At 47.1% G+C, this 26,629-nt stretch overlaps 1 protein-coding gene across 1 annotated transcript in view; it reads left to right on the top strand.

The window, feature by feature from the left end:
- LOC127630975 (cytosolic sulfotransferase 3) overlaps positions 1-26,328 on the top strand; it is a 28,700-nt gene extending 2,372 nt beyond the window's left edge. Inside the window, exons 4-8 of the mRNA XM_052108902.1 lie at positions 9,432-9,532; positions 11,194-11,320; positions 12,396-12,493; positions 12,577-12,751; positions 26,216-26,328. Of these exons, the coding sequence (XP_051964862.1) occupies positions 9,432-9,532; positions 11,194-11,320; positions 12,396-12,493; positions 12,577-12,751; positions 26,216-26,328 (614 nt within the window). The remainder of the gene's footprint in view (positions 1-9,431; positions 9,533-11,193; positions 11,321-12,395; positions 12,494-12,576; positions 12,752-26,215) is intronic.
- Positions 26,329-26,629: the final 301 nt, after the last annotated feature.

Genomic DNA, 26,629 nt, shown 5'->3' with positions numbered 1-26,629 from the left:
TGGTTAATGGTGCTGCATTAATTTAATTTATCAAAAGTTGGCCAAGAGTTTCTATAGCTCAACTGATAGAGCATGACACTATCAACGGCAAGGTTGTGAGTTCAATTCACGTTAAATACACAAAGATTTCCACTGCAGTCGGTTTCAATGACAGTGCCCACAACGCAAAATTATTGTGGCCTATTTTATGAACAATTCATCTCAAATAAATCTTAACAGACCTACCTCATCGTACAATCATTACCCAGGGATAATGATCTGTAGAAAAACAATGTCATGTTGTTTTATTATTTTAAACAGGATGCATGTGAGCAGGGAACACTTATGTATATGTACATTTTTTTATTTGAGGAATGCAAGAGTATAATGCAAACAAGAGTACATTTACACATTAAAGAGCATTAGAACAAGACAAGGATATACAGTGTGCCACACTGTAAAAAAAAAATGTATATTCCGAGTAAAGATTCTACAGAATATTTGTGATGTTAATGATCACATTGCTCTCTTGTGCTTACTTTATATCATCTCCATGTCTGATGTAAGATCTATTTAAAAATTTTCAAATAAAGAAGCATTTCCCTCCCAGACTCCAGTTACAGAAATGAACTGGTTTAATCATTGTAAACATGGGGTTATATCCTCGTGGTTTGATCCACTCACTAGTCACAACCGAATGCAATGTAAATAAAACATAAGAGATAAACTGTCTCAGTGTCTAAAACTGTATTATATTTACAATAGTGAAAACAACGACATTAAAATACTTAAACGCTGTCTCTTCGGACCTGAGTTGAGCACAATAATCATCTGTGAGTGAGCTGAACAGCATGCACAACTCCTCGTGAACTGGGAAAACTTTGTGCTGATAATCGCCTCACTCAGGTACTCTTACACATTAAAGTTCTAGATAACACATATGGTGAAGTATATCCCGATTTGTTGGCTCCTCCACTCTCACCACCCTCGACGGCAGGGCTGCCAGGGGGTTCTCAGCAATTACCCAGATGGATCAGGCGGTTGCGGCGCACCTGTTAACGCAGAATGCCGCCACCTGGCAGAACCGTCCGAGACTCCCATCCAGGGCCTGTAGGCTTACGTCGTCACTCGCGACTAAGGCCTATGGTGCCGCTGGGCAGGCCTTCTCTGCCCTGCACGCCATGGCTCTCTTCCAAGTGCACAAAGCCAAGGTGCTGAAAGAACTGCACGAGGGTAGTCCTGACCCGGGATTGATGCGGACCCAATCTCGCCCTCCTACAGCGTGGTCTCTCAGGTGATGTCCACCCTGGTGGTCCAGGACCACCTACTTTGGCTTGTCACCAAGGGTGTCCCCCTACAACAGCAACACCAGCTCCACCACAGCCTGCCCCAGCAGGAAGCAGATGCCACCCGTCTTACGACCAGCCGCTAAGAACCCGAGAAAGGCTTCAAAGCGCCCCTGAGACAGGCGATCCAGGGAGTCAGAGACCTGCTACACAGGAGCTTGTAAGAAGACCACTCCATCCCATGGTGGAGGGCTGTGTGTAAAATCCTTGTTTACCTTTTCTTTTAATTTCACCCACATTTTCCCAAAAAGAGCAGTTTCCTCACTTCCTGGGTCACACATTCGGTGTCCACGGCCGTCGTTGTCATGACCACCATTCACTGGTCCTTTATAGCAGGTAAAGCACTTCGGAGGTGTCCCCCCGTTCCCTGCCCCCACGCGCCCAGCTGTGGCACAATCCCAAGGTTGCAACAGGCCATGAGGACTCCCTTGTCCCAGACCGTTTCTATGGTGGGGATATGGATCCAGGTAAGTGCTTCGATGTTCCCGGACTCAGCACGGCCATGAGTGGCACCTCAGTGGCACCTCAGACCCTACTTCATCATACCGAAAAAGGGTTGTGGCCAATCTTGGACCTGCAAGTTCTGAACCGGGCCTTGCATAGACTCACATTCAAGATGCTGATCCAAAGATGCATTTTCACGAGCGTCCAGCATCAAGATTGGTTCGCAGCATTAGACCTGAAGGACACGTACTTCCACATCTCGGTTTTACCTCAACACAGGCCCTTCCTATGGTTTACTTTTGAGGGCTGGGTGTACCAATACAAGGTCCTCCCCTTTGGTTTGTCCCTGTCACCTCGGACCTTCACGAAAGTTGCAGAGGCCCTTGCCCCATTAAGGGAAGTGGGCGTTCGCATCCTCAATGATCTCGATGACTGGCTGATTCTAGCTCACTCGCGGGATTTGTTGTGCGCGCACAGGGGCAACTGGGAAAAGAGCAAGCTCTCCCCAGTTCAGAGCATCTCTTTTCTCAGCATGGAGTTAGTCTAAGTCGCGATGATGGCGCACTTCACGAGCGAGCGCGCACCGTCAGTGTTGAACCATCTGAAGGAGTTCAGGTGGAGAACGGCAGTCCCACTGAAACTATTTAAGAGGCTCCTGGTACAAATGGGATCCTTGGCGGCGGTCACACCCCCAGAGATGTGCAGTCAGATCAGTGCTTTCCTACCTGCAGGAGAGGCTGGAGGGGTGGCTGTCCCTCTCCACCTTGAAGGTGTATGTAGCCACTATATCGGCACACCAAGATGCATTAGATGGTAAGTATTTATGGAAGCACGACTTGATCATCAGGTTCCTTAGAGGCACAAGAACGCTGAAACCTCCCAGATCACGTCTCATCCCCTTGTGGGACCTTTCCGTGGTCCTTCGGGGCCTACGAGGAGTTCCGTTTGAGCCCCTGCAGTCAGCTCACCTAAAGGCACTCTCTTTGAAGACTGCCCTCCTGACTGTGCTGACTTCCGTCAAGAGGGTAGGGGAACTGCAGGCGTTCTCTGTCAGCAAAATGTGCCTGGAGTTCGGTCCGGGTTACTTTCAAGTGGCCCTGAGACGCCGACCGGACTATGTGCCCAAGGTTCCCACGACCCCATTAAGGGATCAGGTAGTGAACCTGCAAGCGCTGCCCCAGGAGGAGGCAGACCCAGCTGATGGAGTGAACAAGAAGTTGTGTCCCTCCTACCACAAGACTGAACTACCCGCTGAAATGGCCGGGACATTGTTTCAGCTCCTCAGCACAAAACCTGAATGAGTGGTTGCAAGCCAGCTCCTCTTATACACATATGTCCAGGGGAGTGGCATGCAAATTCCACTCGCCAATTCCCACTGGCCTTTTCTCAAAGATCAGGCTCCCAAGGGCAACCCCTAGTGTCACTACATCTCATTTCCTCCATCAGGGTTATGAAAGTAACCAGGACATTTTCTTTCATTGTTTAAAAAATTATTTTACGGCTTGAAAGTTTTATATGCACATGTGAGCGACACTGAAATGCTCCTTTTATCTGATTGGTCAACCTGCCAAAGTCTTCTGTACTGCCTTAATCCCATCAATTAGAATTAGAGTTGGGATCGCTCTGCAAATTTGTCAACATTTTTATTAAATGGATTGAAGTGGACATAAAATTCCAATACCTAAGATTCAGCTATTTACATGGTGCGTAAAATCAGGACTGACCCTGTTATTGGGATGTTTAGTCACCCTATCTCCACAAGTGCAATGTTCATTTCTGCAAGCCTTAGATTGCTGATAGAGTGTGCTGCCGACGTAATTGCCTCAGCCTGGATGAACATTTTGTAAATATATTATTAAATGTCAAAAATAAACTTAACTCATGGGGCTTTTATACAAATTGACGCAACTTTTTAAATTATATTTATCAATGGGACGCTGCACTACACTCACTACAAAATCATACAATGTTATTAAAAATAAAAATAATATATAATAGACCAACTCCCAGTTAGCATATGATCAAGTGATGTGTCTTGCGATCTCTCAGGCATCATCCATTAGAGGCAAAACTTCGCAACAACACCATGATGTGCCCAGAAGTAATATTGCAATTCATATGGCATGCATTGTTTACAGTTAGTGGTGGTTCGGGACAATATTTAATGAAAATTGAGACAAATTTGCAGAGCGATCCCAACTCTAATAGCTGATGGGATTAAGGCGGTGCAGAAGACTGGGGAAAGATGAATGCAGCAATGTACAGAAAACCTGCTCCAGAGCACTCTGGACCTCAGACTGGGGTAAAGGTTCATCTTCCAACAGGACAATGACCCAAAGCACACAGCCAAGATAACAAAGGACTGGCTATGGGACAACTGTGTGAATGTCCTTGAGTGGCCCAGTCAGATCCCAGACTTGAACCCGATAGAACATCTTTGTGAAGATCTGAAAATGGCTGTGCACCGACGCTCCCCATCCAACCTGATGGAGCTTGAGAGGTCCTGCAAAGAAGAATGAGAGAAACTGCCCAAAAATAGGTGTGCCAAACTTGTAGCATCATACACAAAAAGACTTGAGGCTGTAATTGGTGCCAAAGGTGCTTCAACAAAGTATTGAGCAAAGGCTGTGAATACTTGATGATTTTTTTATTTTTAATAAATTTGCAAAGATTTCAAACAAACTAATGGGGTATTGTTTGTAGAATTTTGTGGAAAAGAATTAATTTAATGCATTGTGGAATAAGGCTGTAATATAACAAAATGTGGAAAAAGTGAAGCGCTGTGAATACTTTCCGGATGCACTGTATTTATATATTATTCATATAAGTCTGCTACAGCTCTGATCGTTAGGGACATAATTTGATGTTTACTGTATTTTCACAGTTTATGTCTAATCTCCAAACTTCAAATGCAGAACTGAATTAAGAGTTTGCGCTGAGATTAGACGTGCTTCTGAAATTGCTTAGCGCAATGACCTTTTTGTCCTGGAAAATAGCAAATTGCACATTGTGCCACTTCATTTACTTGCAAAACACCCACAGTTTATGCGACTCCCCCCATAGATAAGCGCAAACACTCCCTCCACGCCCACTTGCACTTTGCGCTGGCATGAAACTTGTCCATAGAATTAGCTGATACGATTGTTGCGCCTGGTGCAGTCATGAAAATTGAGCCCTCTGTGTTTGTTTGCACAGATTCAGCACATGTGGACTTCTTGAGGATTTGGTTTCAAATGTTTTTAGTTTCGTCACAGACTGGTCAAATGCATTCATATTCTTCTCTCTCAACACTGGAGTAATGCAGATGCATGCTTCATCTTATGGATTAGTTGAAAATACTAAAATTACTCATCGCAGCATTTATTTATTTTGTGTTTTGTTTGTCATATTTATTTTCCTCTATTTAGCGTGTGTGTAAATATGCCATATCAAATTAAGGACATACTTTATACTATTTATATAAGATCTGAAACAATGGGCATGATGAGTTCTGCCAGCCTTAACATGAACTATGTTTTAAGACATTTATCAGCCTCTTGTTGGGGTGGACAATACAATGATTTCATTAAAACCTCATTTAAGTGACCATGTTTTATGTATTATGTTTTGCTGGTGTAAGACACGGGTTCCCTCAAAAATCATTTGAAGCTTCTTAAAAAACTTTTCCTTTCAAACTATATATAATCTCAGCAAAAAAGAAACATCCCTTTTTCAGGACATTAGATCATTTAGTAAAAATCCAAATAACTTTACAGATCTTTATTGTGAAGGTTTTAAACAATGTTTTCCATGATTGTTAAGTGAATCATAAACAATAATGAACATGCACACATGAAATGGTTGTTAAGACACTAACAGCTTACAGACAGTAGTAAAATTAATGTCACAGTTCTAAAAACTCAGGACACTAAAGAGACCTTTCTACTGACTCTGAAAAACACCAAAAGAAATATGCCCAGTGTCCTGCTCATCTGTGTGAATGTGCCTTAGACATGCTGCATGGAGGCATGAGGACTGCAGATGTGGCCAGGGCAATTCATTTCAATATCCGTACTGTGAGACACCTAAGACAGCACTACAGGAGACAGGAAGGACAGCTGATCGTCCTTGCAGTGGCAGACCATGTGTAACAACACCTGCACAGGATCAGTACATACGAATATCACACCTGTGGGACAGGTACAGGATGGCTACAACCAGGGGTGGAAAGATTACTGGAAAATAATGTTCAAGTAAAATTACTGTTACTTCTTAAAAAATGTAGTTTGAGTAGAGTAAAAGTGCCTGTCCTAAAAACTATTCAAGTAAGTAGAGTCAAAGTGTAGCTCATTTAAAAGTACTCATGAGTAGTGCGTATTGAGTACTGAGTTGCAAAAGCTGTGTCCCTTTATAATAAAAACTTTACGCTGCAAATGAAAAATGTAGCACACATACCGTCATTTACATTCCCTTTTATGGCTGTTTGCCAGAAAGAATACAAAATAAAGGTATTTTATAGGTGTTTGTTTTAAAATACATCACTTATCTATGATACTGTAAACACTACATTAATCTGATGGATAAAATTCATAAAAGGGCTGACACGATTTCAGAAATGAAAAGATACAAAAGTTATTTTCAATGTCATAATGTATGAAACAATTACATTAAAATCAGTTTATGTGTAGGGTGTACATTTCCCTTAATGCCGACTGAGAGAGTTATTGTAGAGCATAAAACATGTTCAAAACAATACTAAAAACTAAAAACTCAGGGTCACTGGGCACAATAGAGGCGGTAGAGCAGTTGTTTGGTACAGGGGCCACATCGGGCTTTAAAGGGACAGTTCACACAAAAATGTCAATTCTCTCATTATTTAGTCACTCTCATGCCACCCCAGATGTGTGTGACTGTCTTTCATCAGCAGAACACAAATTAAGATTTTTAGAAGAACATTTCAGCTCTTTTGGTGAATGGGAGCCAAAATTTTGAAGCTCCAAAAATCACATAAATCTGCATAAAAGTAGCCTAATCCATGTGACTCCAGTGGTTAAATCCATGACTTCTGAAGTGATATGATGGGTTGGGTGAGAAACAGATCAATATTTTTAATATTGACGGAATTATAAAGTGTGTTTGATCGGTTAGGCACGTAACTGCATTAGTGCTCAAACATTAGCTGCCTGTCAATCAAACAGTGTGCAGCTGCAGAAGTCAGGAAATGAAAAGTCAATCTTTTATATTTCATCTAGATCAATCAACCAGTGGTGCTCTTGCTATCGCGATTGATGTAATGAACACCCCTGTTCTAGATGTAGAATATAGGGTAATATAGAAAACTACTCAAATGTTTGATCGAGGACATCTGTTTTTTCCAGATAAACATCCAGATCATCTTATTTCCCAGACCTAATGATAACATTGCATTCATCTCTCACAGCAGCCCAATAATCTCAGTGATAGAAATCACAGGCTACATTATAGACACAGAATCTAGTAAGCAGAAATTTGAAATTGACCTTGATATGTTTTTTTCAAATTAGAGGCGGGATTAATGCTGATATCTGACTTGAGCAAGTTAAACTCACATGACACGATCAAGATCTGCCATCCCCCAGAAACGCGGAGGGGTCGATGGAAGACCGCCGTCCGCGAGGGGAGGAGGGAAGTGTCTCCCCGACACTTCCCTCCAGGCTGACTGCTGAAGGGAAAAAGCTGTTTCTGAGTCTGCTGGTTCGACAGTGGAGACTCCTGGTGCACTTTCCAGATGGAAGAGGAATAAACAGTTTGTGGTTGGCTTGAGAGGTGTCGCTGATGATATTGCTCACCCTTCGTAAGCAGCGTTTATGATGAATGTCCCTGATGGAGGGAAGTTGGGCTCCATTGATGTGTTGGGCGGTTTTCAGCACTCGCTGGATGGATTTCTGATCTGAGACAGTGCAGTTACCATACCACACAGTGATGCAATAGTGCAGCGGTAAACATTTACAGGATCTGAGCACACAGGTGCCTTTCCTTAGTCTCTTAAGGAAGTAAAGGTGCTGATGTGCTTTCTTGATGAAAGTGGATGTGTTGAAGGCCCAGGAAAGATCTTCAGTTATGTGAACACCCAGGAACTTGAAGCTGGACACGCGCTCTACTTCGGTTCTGTTGATGTAGATGGGGGTGTGTACACAGGCTCTGCTTGTCGTCCACAATGAGCTCCTTGATCTTTTGAGTGTTGAGAGCCAAGTTGTTGTCAGTGCACCACTCTGCCAGGTGTTGAACCTCTTCCCTAAAGGCCATTTCGTCATCAGAAACACAGATTTTTGTAGACTGTCCCATAGTCCCATAACAACAAGTCACTAATTATTAAGCAACTGCATGAAGATGCAGTGTCGTTATTGAAGGTTGAACTATTTGCTGTTATTAGTTGTATTAAGACAGTCTCTGATTTAAATCAGGGTTCTCACAAAATAGCACTGGGATGACACACCGTCTGACTGTTGCGACTCACATTACATCACATATACATAGATTTGTGTTTGTATCTTTATTTTTTTGGTTTAATTTGAACATATATCTGTTTGCAGTATCCTAGTCCTCTCCATCTTTAACTGCACAGCGAGTCAGAATTACTACTGTAAAGTTACCATACTGTAAAATGGGTACCTTAATATTAATTAAAATGTAATTCAAACACATTTTTAAAACAAACCAGCATTTTTATCTGAATTACAGCATGTCTAAAGGGTTATTTCGCCCAATGATTAGAATTGTCAATAATTTACCCTCCACATGTGGCCTATACCATGAAGCCGGTTTCGGTTGCTAGTCAGGTAAGTTTCAGTTTAGTTTGCATCAACCATGGGTTTTAGATACCATGAATGTTGGACGGCTTTTAGCTGCGTTCATCACCATAGTAACTTACAGTCCACGGCTAACCTTCTCCATGGCAGTTTATGAAATACAAAATATGAAATATGGGCCAATGAAATACAACAAATAAAATACGGTCAGTTCTCTTACATGTGTGCACAGAGTGTGGTCAAACTTCACACATGCAATCCATATGCATTCCAAAGAATTCTCAACTGATGAGCAAAACCGGGAGCTCTCCTACACAACATATGTTCTCATGTTCTAACCAGCACCATGTGTGTAACACAACAGAAGTCCTAAACTCTGGTGTCACAAAGTTTCGGTCTTAAAGGGCCACATCCAATTTATGACTAGAGTTAAATTACATGAGATTTCTCTTCTTCACTACATAGAAATAACTTCAATTCCAATAAATAAAGCCAAGCTTTTATGAAAAAAATAATTTATGACTTGAATCAATTCTGATACCTGGGCAGCAAACTTACAAGTATCTTCTGTCAGTACATCCCACAATTATGACTGTAATACAAAGATGTGATGAACTACAGCCATTAATATTGAGTATGTCCAATTCAGGCCTGAGCTCAGAAAATCAGCGCAGCGTGAACAGGTTTTAAAGATGTCACAAGAATGTCCCCAGCAGAAAGACAGTAAATTCAGGCTCTGCGCTACCCCTTGACTCTGAGGAAACCTAGGCATTGACATTGCCTCTGTTCCTTTGTTGGTGTTTCTATCATGTTTTCATGAATTTTGGATTTGATTGTTGTTGGTGGAATTATTACCAATTTGTCTCATTTTGAATTGAATTGTTCTCACTTTCAGGGACAGAACTGGCTGATAATCTGCCCACCTCTCCTCGCCTCATTAAAACTCATCTACCTGTTCAGCTAGTGCCCAAGTCCTTCTGGGAGCAGAACTGCAAGGTACAGTATATAGTGCTTCTTTTTTCTATGTGATGTGGTGACAAAATAAAAAGAAAATGTGCATATTGTGGACTGCATACATATTCCATTACTTCAAGTTCAGCCATGACACTCTATGTGGCGCAAGCTGATAGGTTCTTTGTACTTGTTATCTGTTAGCCAATTGACTTGCTCACATGTGACATATTAAGATGCATGGTATAAGCTGATTGGTTCTTTGACGTGTAATCGGGTAAAAAATCAGCTTGCTTCTTTCTCTTTGTCTAACATTTAAATTGCTGTTTTCTCAAACCCACCTCCACCCCAGCTCTACATGTCTAGATCTGCTACAGCAGCAGCAAGTCAGCAATGTGTATTTACCAGTTGTAGCAAGTCTCAGTACTTGCTCAGCAATATAGCAGATCTAGTCTGCCAAGATCAATATCCTATCAATGTCTCATACCCACATTAACATGCCAAAACTTTCTGAGAGTTGTCATGGCTGAAATTATTTGGAGTGGTATGGTAGTATGATATTCTGAACACCCAGAAAGAAATTTGCTCAGACAGCCATAATATTTCTAGAACTACTTAACCTTCCTATTGCGTTTTGGGAATTTTTGAACCGGGAGAGGTAGTTAATTATTTTTAAATACCACATAGTTTTTAGCATGGAAACCAAACATTGTGACTTCGTCAAGACTATCAAAATACACATAATACATTTTAAATACATTTTTTTTAAGAGAAATAACTATTAAAAATACTTTTTTGGGGGCCCTGGGTAGCTCAGCCAGTATTGACGCTAACCACCACATCTGGAGTCGCGAGTTTGAATCCAGGACGTGCTGAGGATTAGCATAACAGAGATGTGGTCTGAGTAGCGGAGGTGGGGGCAGGGCTCCGCCCGGTAGGCACCTGGGATGTTTGTGTAAACAAGATCAAGCGTGTTCGCCCTCTCGTTGCAAAGTCCACATACTGATGGAATTTAGGGAGCACTGTCTTGAGATTCGCATGATTGAATCTCCGGCGACTATTATAAACTCTGGTTATAATAACAGTGGTGAATTCCCATGGTAAATAAATAGGTCTGCATCTAACAGTCACAAGCTCCACCAGCGATGAGCAGTAACTAGAGACTAACATAGAGTTATTGCACCATTCCGTGTTGATGAAAACACACAAGCCATCACCGCGAGTCTTACCGCACAGAGCTGCATTTCTATCGGCACGAAACGAGGCAAGCCTGTCTAGCTGAATGGCAGCGTCCTGAACTCTGTCGCTGAGCGACGTCTCCGTGAAAACAAAGACGCAGCAGTCTCAAAGCTCACGCTGCGTAGTCTGCTGGAGTCGGATGTAGTCTAGTTTATTGTTCAGGGAGCAAATATTTGAGAGCAAGTAAGACGGGAGAGCCGGCCAGCTAGGGTTTGTTTTTAGCCTAGCATGGACCATCGCCCTCTTACTGCATTTTCACTTCCTCGCACACAAATTACGACGTCCCCTCCCCCAGGCGGCCCATCAGGTGACGCCGAGGTAACTAATTTATAGATGTGTGATGCCCTATACTTCAGTCTCTTGATAAAATTCTAACGCTTTGATTAAACCACATCAGTCATTGTGCAATGAAATTAATCTAGTGCAAAACAATAATTGTGTGTGTGTGTGTGTTTCACTCTTTCAAGGTTGTGTATGTAGCTCGGAATGCAAAAGACAATGCAGTCTCCTATTTTCACTTTGATCGAATGAACATGGGACAGCCAGAACCAGGAGATTGGAACAATTTCTTACAGAAATTTATGGAAGGAAAGAGTAAGTAAAATAGTTAATGAATTTAAAGTTTATTGGTCATTAACATCTTAAGTGAAATCCTTAAAGGAAATCTCAACATTTAAATGTGTCACGGATCGCTGAAAGTGTGAAGTGAGGAGGACCCAAATGCAAGAGTACATGATGGGCTTTTATTAAAAGAAAAAATAAACAGAACCCAAAACTCTCACGGTGGAGAGAAAAGGAAACAAAACCAAAATGATAACAAAACAGAAACCAGAAATAAAAACTCTCACAAGGGATAAACAAAAGAAATACAAAAAATACAGACAGATAACAAACACAACCAAAAAGACTAGACTGGAAATAAACATGACATGACCAATATGACTAAACAGATACAACGAAATGGCACAAGATAGAGCACATGGGGAGAATATACGGGAGAGAATTCAAGAAGGAAAACGAGGAGAACAGATGTCACAGATGTTTGGCTAACAAGGTAATGAAGTATCCAGGGCAATGGGGCTGAGGTCACTGTGGCATCTGCAAAACAAAAGGAAGAGAGAGACATAAAGCGGGGCATGACGCAAGACTGAGAGACACGTGGCAATATGGAAACCAAATATGGCATGTGTTCTCACAGACACAAACACACTAATGACATGAGCACATATCGCCAGAGACAACGGCAACGGATCGCAACCCAAACGCGCAGCACAAGGCGAGCACAAGGCGAGCACCACACTAAGCGCGCACAAGGTTACGAGAGACAAACACAAAATAATTGACACGAGTGCATGCAGCAAGAATTACATAAAAGCAATGCACTCGTGTCAATTACCAACAAGACAAGAGAATGCATGACAGCACCAAAAGGATGAGCCATGCACTCTCACAAAGACTAGACAAGACACTAAACTAAAATGTTAGAGCTCAGCCATAAAGACAACAAAATACAATCAACATAAGTGGTTGAACTCTGACAAAACGTTAGGAATTCATTTAAAGAGTAGAGTAAAAATATTGATTTAAATTATTATGTGCAACCCCTACATGACCAATCAAGAAAGGTCACATTGATCAATAGTTTTAACATCAGCAATTTTCCCTACAGATGTGTTTGGTCCTTGGTACGACCATGTCAGTGGATGGTGGGGAAAAAAACAGACATATTCTAACTTGCTGTACATGTTCTATGAGGATATGGTTGAAGTAAGTTCAGTTTACAAAGTAAAATGTTTTGTTCAAGCTCAGTTAAATATGTCTAAGTGTGTTTTTTTGCATGTCTTCTTCAGGACACTGGACGTGAAGTGGAACGCTTGTGCTCCTTCTTGGGTTTGTCAAACTCAGTTGAGGAGAGAGAGAAAATAACAAAAGGAGTTCAGTTTAATGCTATGAAACAAAACCAGATGACCAACTATTCTACAATATCAGTCATGGACTTCAAGATCTCACCCTTCATGCGTAAAGGTTAATGAGCCACTTATCTAATGTTGTACTATTGTTACAGGCAGTTGTTTCATTCCTATTGACCACCAGAGGCAGTGTTATTTACTAGTGGATTATCACTGCAACAGCCAGATGTCACGTGCAGCTTACTAGAGCAACAAGTTATCATCCTCACATGCTGTGAGAGTGAGCTCTTCTACCATTTTTAAAATTTGGATTGCTATGTCAACTTAATAGTTTTTCATTATTTTGTTGAGTTTTGTATTTTACTTGGGTATATTTTCTTGGAACATCATTAACACACTGTGCCTCCCTGAATTATCTCTCTGTATGGTATTAACATGGTTTTCCCTATCAAAAAGCTAAACTTTTGATGCTGCGCTGATTTAGAGCTTTGGGAACGTCTTTAGGATTGACCACCTGTGAATATGTGTGAAACACGTCAATGAAATTGACTAAAACTTATAGCCTCCACTGGTGACATCATCAGGATGCGCCGGTAAATGGGCTATAAATAGATGCGCCACAGGTGCATCCTCAGATCTTTTGTCTTCAGACCAATCTGTGTGTGTTGTGCTTCTTGACTGTCAGAACTTTGTACTTTCCTCTGTTAGGAGTTAGAAATTGTTAGGCAGTGCGCAGAAACCCTTTTCTTAAAAAAAAAAGAATGACTGATAAACAAGGCAAGTGGTGTGTGTTCCCATGTTTAGGTTCTATGGCTGAGAAGGACACACACATCACGAGCATTGCGATCTGTTCTCAGTCGAAATGCTTCGCACTCGTCTTGCTTACTTCCGAGAGTCAGTGCCCATTCTACAATCGTGGGGCTCTCGTATGGATCTGGTCGAGGAGCGAGAGACGGGTCCGTGATCCTTAAGCATGCTCCGGTGCCTCTTCGGTTCATGAGGGAGACCTTGAATCTCTTGAGCCACAGATATGTCTCTCCACACGACCAAACAGACGACTCGCGCCATTGGCCGGTCTATGGCTGCTTTAGTCAGCACTGAGAGACACTTATGGCTCAGCCTGTCGGGCATCAGAGATAAGGGCAAAGTTTTCCTCCTCGATGCCCCGGTTTCACATTCTGGCTTATTTGGTGATGCTATGAATACAGTTCCCCTTCTGTCGCTCTCTCCACGTTGTGTCAGAGAAGCGACACTAGGGGTCTCTCTTGAGCGCCGATATTCACCTCTGGACTATGAAAAAAGGCCAATGAGAGTTGGCAACCAGTATTTGCATGTCCCGCCCCCGGACATACGGGTATTTAAGAGGCGCGAATACGGAAGTTAATTCAGAAAATTTCTTCGGAGCCGATGGTCGTGTCTGCAACTGCTGCGTATACACACCGAGTTCCTGCTATCCCTCTGCTGCATGCTGTTGGATTCTACGGCGCACAACAGCGGCTTTCTCCTGTTGCACGGCTGTGCACTTCCTGCCCCTGCAGATTAAAGAACTCTCATGAGTTTTTTTCATAAAAGAGTGATTTTATTTAAAAGAGTAATTTCCTCTAAAAGAGCAAAACACAGCGCCGTTGAACGTCCTTTTAAGGACGCGTCTTTATAAAGATGCCATTCCGCCCCTGTGTTGTTTCTGGATGCGGTAGAGTGCTCTCCACTTCCGACGGCCACAGGCGTTGTCTCGTGTGTCTGGGTAGCGATCACACCGAGGCTGCGTTTGTGGATGGTTCATGTTCTCACTGCGAGAACATGACCATGACAACGTTGCGGTCGCGGCTTGCTTACAACCGTAAGCAAGTCACTCCAGCCGCCCCCCGTATCGCTCCTTCTTCCCACAGGATTGAGGACGATGCGGCTGGCGATGGAGGCGATTTGGGGATGGCAGCGGGTGCAGCTCCGCCGGGTACGCCCCCTCGGACCACCCGCACCCCAGCACGCTCGCTGACACCCGTCCGTGCTCAAGGCAGCGGCGACTCGCATCACAGCCAGTCTGCCGATCCTCTTGCGATGGAAGCAGATGAGGTCGCCGCGGCATCGGAGGGCATGGTATCTGATGCTGAGGACTGCCCTGGGCTGCCGCTTTCGGGCCTGCACGCCCAGGCTGAGGCCGACGCACAGATGACCGACATGCTTTCCCGGGCAGCCAACAGCGTGGGCTTGGATTGGAACCCTCCATCCTCCCCACAACCATCACGACTGGACGACTGGTTCCTGGGGTCTGGGCGCCGCTCACAGCCTCGCCCCCCCCCCCGGTTCCGTTCTTCCCGGAAGTGCATGACGAGCTGACGTCTTCGTGGAGAGCACCCCTCTCCACTCGTCACATGGCCACAGGCTCCCAGCATCACGGGTACGAGGCGATTCCCCAGGTGGATAGGGCGGTTGCGATCCATCTATGCCCCGGAACCCCTACCACCTGGCGAGGCCACCCCGTACTCCCTTCCCGGACCTGTAGAGCAACCTCCTCGCTGACAGCGAAGGCCTACAGCGCCACCGGACGCGCCGCTTCCGCCCTGCATGCCATGGCTCTCCTGCAGGTCCACCAAGCCAAGGCACTACGCAACATGCACGGGGGTGACTCTGATCCCGACAAGCTGCAGGAATTAAGCTTAGCGACCGACCTCGCCCTGAGAGCGACGAAGGTCACAGAGCAAGCGCTCGGGCAGGAACGTCAACTGTGGCTGAACATGGTCGAGATGCGTGAAGCTGACAAGACTCGCTTCCTCAATGCCCCTGTCTCCCAGTTCGGCCTCTTCGGCGACACCGTCGAGGACTTTGCCCAGCAGTTCTCCACGGTAAAGAAGCAGACGGAGGCCATCTCTCACATCATGCCTCGCCGCAAGCCTGCCGCCACGGCCCATGCCCCGTCTGCTCCACCTCAACCTGGGCCCAGCTCTCAGCCCCAGCGTCGAGCAAACCGCGGGAAGCGCACGCCCCCTGTCTCACGGATCGCCTCGAGGACCCGGAAGGCTCCCAGGCGCTCCTGAGACAACGCACCCAGAGTCCAAGATGTTAGCTCCGGAGGTGGTAAGACCGCTCCGTCCCCCGGTGGAGGGCCGGGAGAAGAATCCTTTGTTTTTTCATTTGCCGCACCCCCTAACAAGGGCTGCGGTACCCAAATTCTATTTCCTTTGTCTCTGGGGCACATGGCCCGCAAATGCCGTTCTCACGGCACTCTGCTTTCAGGCCTCAACAGTCCCGGCTCCATGGACGCGGTGTCCCCGCCTTCAGTCCCACGACTGTTTCCCGGCTGGCCGGTTCAGACGAGTCCAGAGGACGCCAGCATCAGACCTCCTCCTCAGTCACGAACCCGCCCTCTGCCCTCTGCAAGGTAAGTGCTTTGAGTTTATTCTCAGCACCAGAGCCTCGTGACGCCACGTTGCCTCCCGACGCCATGTTGCCTCCCGACGCCGCGTTACCTGTTCCGCACCGCTGCGAAGCCCCGCCGGGTACGTCCAAAAAACTCGTCCCCTTGGTGCCCCTAGCACGGAGTTTAGAGGCGTGGCTTTCACTGCCCAACCCGTCACGCTGGCTGCACCGGACCATTCGACTCGGTTACGCAATTCAGTTTGCCAGGTCTCCGCCCCCCTTTGTGGGCGTACATTTTTCCGCAGTACACGGCCAACATGCCCATTCCCTGCGCGAAGAAATTGCCTCCCTTCTATTAAAGGACGCGATAGAGCTTGTCCTTCCAATCGAAACGAAGAAGGGTTTCTACAGCCCTTACTTCGTTGTACGAAAGGCGGCGGCTTACGACCGATCTTGGACCTACGAGTTTTCAATCGGACCTTGTCCAAACTCCCGTTCAAAATGCTCACCCAGAAACAAATTCTATCTGGCATCCGGCATCTAGATTGGTTCGCAGCGGTAGACCTGAAGGACGCGTACTTCCACGTCTCAATTTGCCCTCGACATCGACCCTTCCTACGGTTCGCGTTCGACGGCCAGGCGTATCAGTACAAAGTCCTCCCCCTTCGGCCTGTCTCTGTCCCCTCGCGTCTTCACGAAAGTCGCAGAGGCAGCTCTTGCCCCGCTCCGAGAAGCCGGCATACGCATACTCAATTACCTCGACGACTGGCTCATACTGGCCCACTCCCGAGAGTTACTATGCGCACACAGAGACCAGGTGCTCAGCTACCTCAGCCGTTTGGGGCTTCAGGTCAACTGGGAAAAGAGCAAGCTCTCCCCGGTCCAGAGCATCTCTTTTCTCGGTCTGGAGTTAGACTCAGTCTCAATGACAGCGCGTCTCTCCAACGAGCGTGCTCAGTCAGTGCTAAAATGCCTAGCTTCCTTCAAGCCAGGCACGGTGGTCCCGCTAAAACGTTTCCAACAGCTCCTGGGGCATATGGCATCCTCCGCGGCAGCCGCGCCACTGGGGTTGATGCACATGAGACCACTTCAGCACTGGCTCAGGACTCGAGTCCCGAGACGAGCATGGCGCCGCGGCACGCACAACATAAAAGTTACCTCTGCCTGCCACCAAACCTTCAAACCCTGGACAGACCTCTGCTTTCTACGGGCAGGAGTACCCTTGCAGCAGGTGTCCCGACACGTTCTGGTCACAACCGACGCCTCCAAATTGGGTTGGGGCGCCGTGTGCAATGGGCGCGCAGCCGCAGGCCGGTGGAACCGAGGCCCGCTGCGCTGGCACATCAACTGCCTAGAGCTGCTGGCTGTTTTTCTGGCCCTGCAGAAGTTTCTCCCGTTAATTCGGAACAAACACGTCCTAGTCAGGACAGACAGCACCACGGTCGTAGCCTACATAAACCGCCAAGGCGGAGTACGCTCCCTCCACATGTCACAGCTCGCCCGTCGTCTCCTCCTTTGGAGTCAGCAGCGACTGGAGTCACTGCGCGCCACTCACATCCCCGGCAACCTCAATGTGATAGCGGACGCGCTGTCAAGACAAAGCTTGCCCTCCACCCCCAGTCGGTCCAGCTGATTTGGGACCGGTTCGGCAAGGCTCAGGTAGACCTGTTTGCCTCCCAAGAAACCTCCCACTGCCCGCTCTGGTATGCCCGGACAGAGGCTCCCCTCAGGGCAGACGCGTTGGCACACAGCTGGCCTGCGGGGCTGCGCAAGTACGCATTTCCCCCAGTGAGCCTTCTTGCACAGGTGCTATGCAAGGTCAGGGAGGACGAGGAGCAAGTCATTCTGGTAGCCCCTTACTGGCCTACCCGGACTTGGTTTTCGGACCTCACGCTCCCGTTAATTCGGAACAAACACGTCCTAGTCAGGACAGACAGCACCACGGTCGTAGCCTACATAAACCGCCAAGGCGGAGTACGCTCCCTCCACATGTCACAGCTCGCCCGTCGTCTCCTCCTTTGGAGTCAGCAGCGACTGGAGTCACTGTGCGCCACTCACATCCCCAGCAACCTCAATGTGATAGCGGACGCGCTGTCAAGACAAAGCTTGCCCTCCACCCCCAGTCGGTCCAGCTGATTTGGGACCGGTTCGGCAAGGCTCAGGTAGACCTGTTTGCCTCCCAAGAAACCTCCCACTGCCCGCTCTGGTATGCCCGACAGAGGCTCCCTCGGGCAGACGCATTGGCACACAGCTGGCCTGCGCGGGCTGCACAAGCACGCATTTCCCCAGTGAGCCTTCTTGCACAGGTGCTATGCAAGGTCAGGGAGGACGAGGAGCAAGTCATTCTGGTAGCCCCTTACTGGCCTACCCGGACTTGGTTTTCGGACCTCACGCTCCTCACGACAGCCCCTCCCTGGCGAATTCCCTGAGAAAGGACCTTCTTTCTCAGGGACGGGCACGCTCTGGCACCGCACCGCACCCAGACCTCTGGAACCTCCACGCCTGGCCCTTGGATGGGATGCGGAAGATCTAGCCGGCCTACCAGCGACCGCCATAGATACAATCAATCAAGCCAGAGCCCCTCTACCAGGCATCTTTACGCTCTAAAGTGGCGCCTGTTCATGGACTGGTGTTCTTCCCGAGCCGAAGACCCACAGAAGTGCGCAGTTAGTTCAGTGCTCGTGTTTCTTCAGGAGAGGCTGGAGAGGAGGTTGTCCCCTCCATCCTCAAGGTGTATGTCGCCGCTATCGCGGCCCACCACCGACACGGTAGACGGCAAGTCTCTTGGTAAGCACCGACTTAATCGCCAGGTTCCTAAAAGGTGCCCGGAGGATAACTCCCTCCCGGCCTAACCTGTTCCCCTCCTGGGATCTCTCGGTCATCCTTACGGGACTCCAGAGACCCCCCCTTCGAGCCGCTTGATTCAGCTGGACTCAGGGCCCTCTCTCTCAAGACTGCCCTGCTGATCGCGCTCGCTTCCATCAAGAGGGTCGGGGACCTGCATGCGTTCTCTGTTAGCGACGCTTGCCTGGAGTTCGGTCCGGCAGACACTTTCGTGATCCTAAGACCGCGACCGGGCTACGTGCCCAAGGTTCCTACCACACCCTTCAGGGATCAGGTGGTGAACCTGCAAGCGCTGCCCAGGGAGTAGGCAGATCCAGCCCTTTCACTGCTGTGTCCAGTACGTGCCTTACGTATCTACCTGGACCGCACACAGAGCATTAGACGCTCTGAGCAGCTCTTCGTCTGCTTTGGGGGACAGCAGAAAGGGAATGCTGTCTCCAAGCAGAGACTCGCCCACTGGGTTGTCGACGCCATTTCCCTGGCTTATCACACCCAGGCCGTGCCCCCTTTGCGGGTCCAAGCCCACTCCACCAGGAGTGTTAAGGCCCTCATGGGCACTGGCTAGGGGCACTGCCCTAGCAGACATTTGTAGAGCAGCGGACTGGGCAACACCTAACACTTTCGCGAGATTCTACAATCTCCGAGTTGAGTCAGTATTGTCCCGTGTTCTCTCAGGTACTGAGCCCGTAGAACTCGGTGGCACGCCCACGATCTGACCGGGTGAATCGCTTGCACCTAGCGCCCTTCCCCCTAACCAGGGGAAACAGTGCGCCTTCATTCCCAGGAGATCTCAGGTTTGGGACACTGGTTGATTCCTCCCTAGACCTCGTGGGTCGCAGTTCAGCGGAGGAACTCGCCAACCCAAGCCACTGTGGATACCGTAAGCTACCCTGCACTGTATAGGTGCTCCACAGGTAAGGCCTCCTTCGGACTCCCCCTGTGTGTAACGCCACGGTTCTGTCCCCTCTGCGAGCGGACTCCCGTGCTTCCCTTAGGCAGTCACGGCTGCCTCGGTTGCTGTGCTGTATGTGCCCCCCTCTATAGGCTGGATCCACCACCGCACCGAATTTTCCACATAGGCCCCAAGTCTTTTAGGGTTTTAGTCTATGGTTTTGCCACTTAAACTTGCCTCCCCTCTCTGGTAGGCGTGGCCTCCGCAGGGTCTTCTCCGCCCTGAATAAGGGCTAAGACCCCCTTCACTCAATGCGTGTAAGGGCCCCGGCCTAAGTTGCTCTATGCGAGACACATAGAGAGAAAAGAGGCCCGGCCAGGCTTGGCCCGTTCCCAGGTTGGCGGCCAGCACCTTGTTCCCCCCTCCGGGGTAACGATAAAGAATCATGATGGCTTAAATGGGGCATTGGGGAAGGGTACGTGCAGCCTGATACAGTTGGTCGTCCTGCACGTAAGAATACCTGCTCGCTCCTGTATCAGCAGTTCACGTACACGGCTCAGCGCATGACGCTTTTATAAGTGGACCCCTAGTGTCGCTTCTCTGACACAACGTGGAGAGAGCGACAGAAGGGGAACGTCTAGGTTACGTATGTAACCTCCGTTCCCTGATGGAGGGAACGAGACGTTGTGTCTCCCCTGCCACGTCGCTGAGCCGAGCCACTGTTGTGGCCGGACCATTTCCGGCTCCTCAGAAAAATCCTGAATGAACTCCTGTATTTGCGCTGCTTAAATACCCGTATGTCCGGGGGCGGGACATGCAAATACTGGTTGCCAACTCTCATTGGCCTTTTTTCATAGTCCAGAGGTGAATATCGGCACTCAAGAGAGACCCCTAGTGTCGCTTCTCTGACACAACGTCTCGTTCCCTCCATCAGGGAACGGAGGTTACATACGTAACCTAGACGTTATCACCAGATTCCAGGAGGTGAAGAGTCATGAGGCGGCCTTCAGGCAATTCCTTCCTCAACACACTCAGGGGGAGGGGCCGTCGGCCACCCAGCCCCGCCCCGGTCCTTCTGGAAGGGAGACTCAAAAACAAAGCATGGCGAATCGTGCTCCCCCTCGTAGAGACTGGGGGCCAGTTTGTCGCCCTCAGCAGCCCCCAAAGCAAGACATCAGGGACGTCATCTCAAAGAAGAGAAAACTCTGATGATTTTGCACTCAGCCGCCTCTGGTGTTTTGGGAGTTAGCGGTTTCCAGCAAAATGTTGGGTGTTCCGTTGCTTCCTGCCGTAGTCCAGGACACAAAATACTCGACATCCCCTCAACAGGAAGTTTCAAAATTGATTCCCATCTCAGAGAACCTGGCAGCGTGGAAGCTACTGCCAGGTGTTTCTATGTGGGTTCTAAGAACAGTAGAAAATGGATGCAGAATTCAATTCGAGGCTTAGTCAGGGCATTCAAGTTCAAGATGCTAACCGTCAAGATGGTCGTGTCAGCCCGCACATTCACGAAGTGCATGGATGCAGCACTGGCTCCTTTGCGACTCCGGGGCATCCACATTCTGAATTATGTAGACGACTGGCTGATACTAGCACAGTCACAAGAACTGGCATTTCAGCACAGGGATATCATCTTAGCTCATCTGGTTTCTCTTGGTCTGAGACTCAATGTCAAAAAGAGCGTTCTCTCTCCCACCTATCTGGGGGTTGTATGGAATTCGATCATGATGTCATTATCTACGAATACTAGGTCTCATGGCATCTGTGTCCTCAGTGATCACTTTGGGCCTTCTGCACATAAGACCGTTTCAGTTATGGCTCAATGCCAGGGGATTTCATCCAAGGGCCAGTCCCCTGAGGCAGATAAGGGTTACGCGCCACACACTTCGTACCCTTTCTATGTGGTTCAGACCCCGATTCTTCACTTTGGGTCCCACTCTAGGTGTGTCTTGCTGTCGCAAGTTTCTAACAACAGACGCCTTCCTGACGGGCTGGGGAGCGGTCTTAAGTGGTCATCCAGCTCAAGGGGAATGGGAGGGTCATCAGCTTGATTGGCACATCAACTGCCTCGAGTTGATGGCAGTATTTCTGGCTCTGACCTCCAGTATTTGAGAGGCTGTCATGTCTTGGTGCGGGTGGACAACACAGCAGTAGTCTCTTACATAAACCACCAGTTTATATACCTGGATGCCTGAATGTGGGAGCAGATTTACTGTCCAGACAGAAAATACCGACGGGGGACTGGAAACTCCACCCCGAGGTAGTGGAACAAATCTGGTTGAGATTTTAAAGAGCAGAAGTGGACCTCTTCGCCTCCCAACAGACAGCGCAATGTCCCCTCTAATTCTCTCTGAGTCACCCAGCCCCCCTGGGTCTGGACGAGATGGCACACACATGGCCCAGAATGCGCCTGTATGCGTTTCCTCTGGTTTTTCTGCTCCCGGGAGTGTTGGCCAGAGTTCGCCAGCAAGGGTCCTGCCTCTTACTGATAGCGCTGCGTTGGCCGAACAGGGTATGGTTCTCGGAGATAATGTCTCTCCTCGACGGCTCGCCTTGGGCGATTCCAGACAGGAGGGACCTTCTGTCTCAGGCGCAGGGGACAATATTTAATCCCCAGCCTGAGCTGTGGAACCTTCATGTTTGGCTCCTGAAGGGTACCAACTGAGGGACACTGGGCTTTCACCTGAAGTTATCGAGACCATTCTAAGTGCTAGGGCTCCCTCTACTAGAAGTTATGCCAATAAATGGGGTGTCTTTGAAAGATGGTGCAGTGCACATAATGCAGATCCAGTTAACTGCCAGATTGCTTCAGTTCTGGATTTTCTGCAGGAAAGATTATCAGCAGGCACATACCCTGCCACTCTCAGAGTTTATGTGCCGCTCTATCAGCTTGCCACGCCTTGATTGACGGGATGCCTTTCGGGAAACATCCCATGCTCGCTCGCGGAGCCATGCATTTGAGACCTCCTGCTAGGACCAGGATCTCTTCATGGGACTTAGCAATAGTCATTGAGGGTCTGGTTCAGACCCCCTTTGAAACCTCTAGAGTCAGCGTCTGATAAACTTCTGATTCTCAAGATGGTTTTTCTTATGGCAATTACTTGCAGGCTCTGTCCATCTTGCCATCTTGCTTAGATTTTGCTCCAGGAATGGCTAAAGCAATATTGAACCCTCACCCTGACTACCTGCCTAAGGTTCCTTTCTCACCTGTACATCCGGTCACTCTCGAAGCCTTCTGCTTCCCACCGTTTATAACGCCGGAGCAGGAAAGACTTCACAGACTGTGTCCAGTCTGCACCCTTCAGACTTATGTGCACCGCACTAGCCAGTGGCGTAAGTCAGGGCAAATATTTATTTTTCATGGGGGTCGTAACAAAGGGGCGGCCGCCACCAAGCAAACTATGCCACATTGGGTGAGGGATGCTATTGCTCTTGCCTACCATTTGCGCGGTCAAGCTTCACCAGTAGGTATCAGGGCTCACTCTACCAGAGGGGTAGCCTCCTCTAAAGCTTTGGCCAGAGGTGTCCCTCTGCAACATGTCTGTAATGCGTCGGGCTGGTCCTCTCCGCATAAATTCATAAGATTCTATAGTTTGGATGTTCATGCTACTCCGGGCTCTTATGTTCTTGAGTCTACATCACAAGCTCATGTCTGAGACTTCTCACGCTCTTATGAGCATAACAACACAACCGTAATGGGTCCAGACATCCACAGTGCAGTGGCGTAGGTATTCTCGTTCCCAAACCGCTAAATCAGCACAGCATCAAAGTGTAGCTTTTTGATAGGGAACGTCTTGGTTTACTTAACTGTAACCCCTGTTCCCTGATAAAAGCGGAACGAGATGCTGTGCTTCATTGCCGCACTGAGGATGCCCCAGGATTGCTCTTCAGACAAAATACCTGATGATGCACCTGTGGTGCATCTATTTATAGCCCCTTTACCGGCACATCCTGATGATGTCACCGGCAGAGGCTATACATTTTTGTCAATTTCATTGATGTGTTGCACACATATTCACAGCTGGTCACTCCTAAAGATGTTCTCAAAGCTCTAAATCAGTGCAGAATCTCGTTCCGCATTTATCAGGAAACAGGGGTTACAGTTAAGTAACCCAAGACGTTTTTCATAAATAGGTTACACACTGTGCCCTGCAGTGCAATTCGGCAGCTAGTTGTTGGAATACTGGTACTGTATTTTCAATAAATATTTTTCTGCAAGACTTTTTTGCTTGAATTACCTTTCGGTTCTAACCGGAGGAACTTGGTTGTTATTTCTTGCCCTTTTATATAATTTTGGCAATATCGTCATATTCCCGTCCTGTTTGCGATTGAGAAGTTTTCAAAGACTAGTGATTGAAATGCAGTCTTTTGCCTATATCGGAGAGATGGCTCCATTGTGTCAAGTTGGACCCTACCTGAATGGTGAAACTTGTGCAGCCAGAATTAGCAAACCCCCCACAGACTCAGAAACGTTGCACATTTACGGCAGCCAGCAACCTCCTCACATTTAAGAAAAAGGCCATTTTAGAGGAGAATTCACTCATTAATTTGCGGCAGACAACAGCATTGGCTGATCGTCATTTCTAACCATTGCATTCAAGCATTGAGGTGGTGGATGGTTGGAGCTCCTGATGGCTGAGGTGCCCCTTGGTGTTATTCCCTCTTTTTGGGATGTAACCACGACTGACACTTCCCTTATTGGGTGGGGGGTGACATGGAATGAGGGGCATTTGCTGCACACCAGTTCAGTTCACAGACCATATTAATCTGCTTGAGCTAGTTGCAGTTTATATGGCCCTAAGATATTTCTTTTCTGTCCTGGCAGGCCACTTCACTGAAAGTATGTTACTGCCATTTCTGCCATCACATCAGGGTTGGTGGCTCTTGTCTTGTCTCTCATAGCTTTGTCTGCAGCTTTCTGAAGGGTGCGAGATGTTTAAGACCAGCCCAGAATCCCCATTTTCCTGTGTGGGATTTGCCACTCATGCTTACATTCATGTGCTCATCTCCATTTGAGCACCTGTAGAGTGTTAATCTTAAATGGACATCCATGAAGACTGCTTTTCTGCCCGCTATTGCTTCTGCAAAATGAAGTAGCGAGTTGCATGCACTGCACATCTGTTCGCAAATATTGCTTGCATTGGTTGATCAGGGGGACTCTGGGGTTTCCATCAGCCCAATCCATTTTTTCCAATCCTCCTTCCTTAGTTCATAAATCAGTCCATTGACCTAGCTGCCTTTCAGCCTTCTTTATGGCTTTATGAATCGAGGACTCACCTCTTGTGATCAATACATGTCTTTAATCATTACGTGAAGGCTACCGCACATCTCAGACAGTCAGACCAGCTATTTGTCTGTAATACTGGTGTAAAAAAAGATTCCCATGTGTCAAAACAGAGATTATCACACTAGATCATTGAGGTAATTACTCTGGCCAACAAGGAGGCCAGATAAACATTGCCTAAAGGTCTGTCCTGTCATTCCACTAGGACGGTCTCATCTTCGTGGGCTGTCCTCAGAGGAGTCTCTTTGACATACATCTGCGCTGTTGCCAATTGTGCTTCTCAGTACACATTCATTCAGTTTTATAAGGTCAATGTTGCTGCCCCTCACGCAGTTATTCTGTAGTTCAATTATTTTTCCAGGTGGGTGGCAGGAGGGTAGCAAATAAACAGAATGCTAGTTACACATGTAACTGTGGTTTTATGAATTCCGGATGACCACCAGAGTTCATAGTCACTTGGAATGCACAAGGGGTCAGCATACATCACCATGTGACTTTGTTGGCATTGTGACAATCCTGTGTACTATCATCTGTTGGTTTTGGTTATTTTTGTCTGTAGTGTGTTTGAGCACATGTCTTTGTTTGTGATTTGCATGTGTTCTCACAACTCCCGCTTGTTTCTTCTTACCAAAACGTTTTGTTTAGTTCTTGTTGAGTTCTTGTCATGTTAATTGTTGTCACCTGTTCCTCATGAATTTTCCTCCCTTTATATTCTGCTTCTACCTTCACGTCTCTGCCAGCAGCCGCCGACATCCTCACCATCTCCCCAACTATGCTGAATCAGTCCCTTCCCCACCAGCCACAGTCGACCTCACAATCTCCTTAGTGGCACCAACGACACATCATTTCTCATTCCCTCATGTCTCTGCCAGATTATTTTTGGTTTGTGTTCATTTCTCTCTATAATGCTTTTGGTATGTTTGCTGCTTGTTTTTGAGTGTTTTGTTTCTGTTTGTTTTCTCCCTCGTGAGTTTTTTTCCCCCCTTCTTGATTGTATTTTGTTAATAAAAGTGTGGGTCCTACCTTACAGATGGTTACAGGTATGTTTTCTGGACCTATCTGGCTGGCGTGGTGACAATTTACAAATATTTACCATTGCCTCTGGTGGTCATCCGTAATTCACAGGTCCAAAGTTAAATGTTTAACAAGCATTTTGTCTTTTCACCTTACATGTTTTGTCTTTTTTGTTTGTGTTTCTATAGGTAAAGTCGGAGACTGGAAAAATCAATTCACTGTGGCACAAAATCAACAGTTTGATGAGGTCTACAAACAAAAGATGAAGAACACAACTGTCAAGTTCCGGACAACAATTTGAGGCTTGTGTTCAGCTCCAAATTAGTCCCTAAATAAATAGTGTAGTGGCTTTTTTCTTATAAGCCAGGGCCAGATGGTTAAGATGTTCTTTACGCATAGTTCGTAATAAACAATGTCCACGCATCTATATTCATTTCAACTCCTTTGCTGTCTTTTTAATGAATGAATGAATGAATATATATATATATATATATATATATATATATATATATATATATATATATATATATATCTTACATTGTGTCACACGTTGCTCTATGCTACTCTATGTTGCTCTATGGGAAGAACCATATGTTCCCGCC

The sequence above is a fragment of the Xyrauchen texanus genome, chromosome 37 (assembly GCF_025860055.1).
Source record: "Xyrauchen texanus isolate HMW12.3.18 chromosome 37, RBS_HiC_50CHRs, whole genome shotgun sequence".
NCBI classification, from domain to species: domain Eukaryota; kingdom Metazoa; phylum Chordata; class Actinopteri; order Cypriniformes; family Catostomidae; genus Xyrauchen; species Xyrauchen texanus.
The sequence above is the reverse complement of the archived record's forward strand: the minus strand, read 5'-3'. Positions and strand labels throughout refer to the sequence as shown.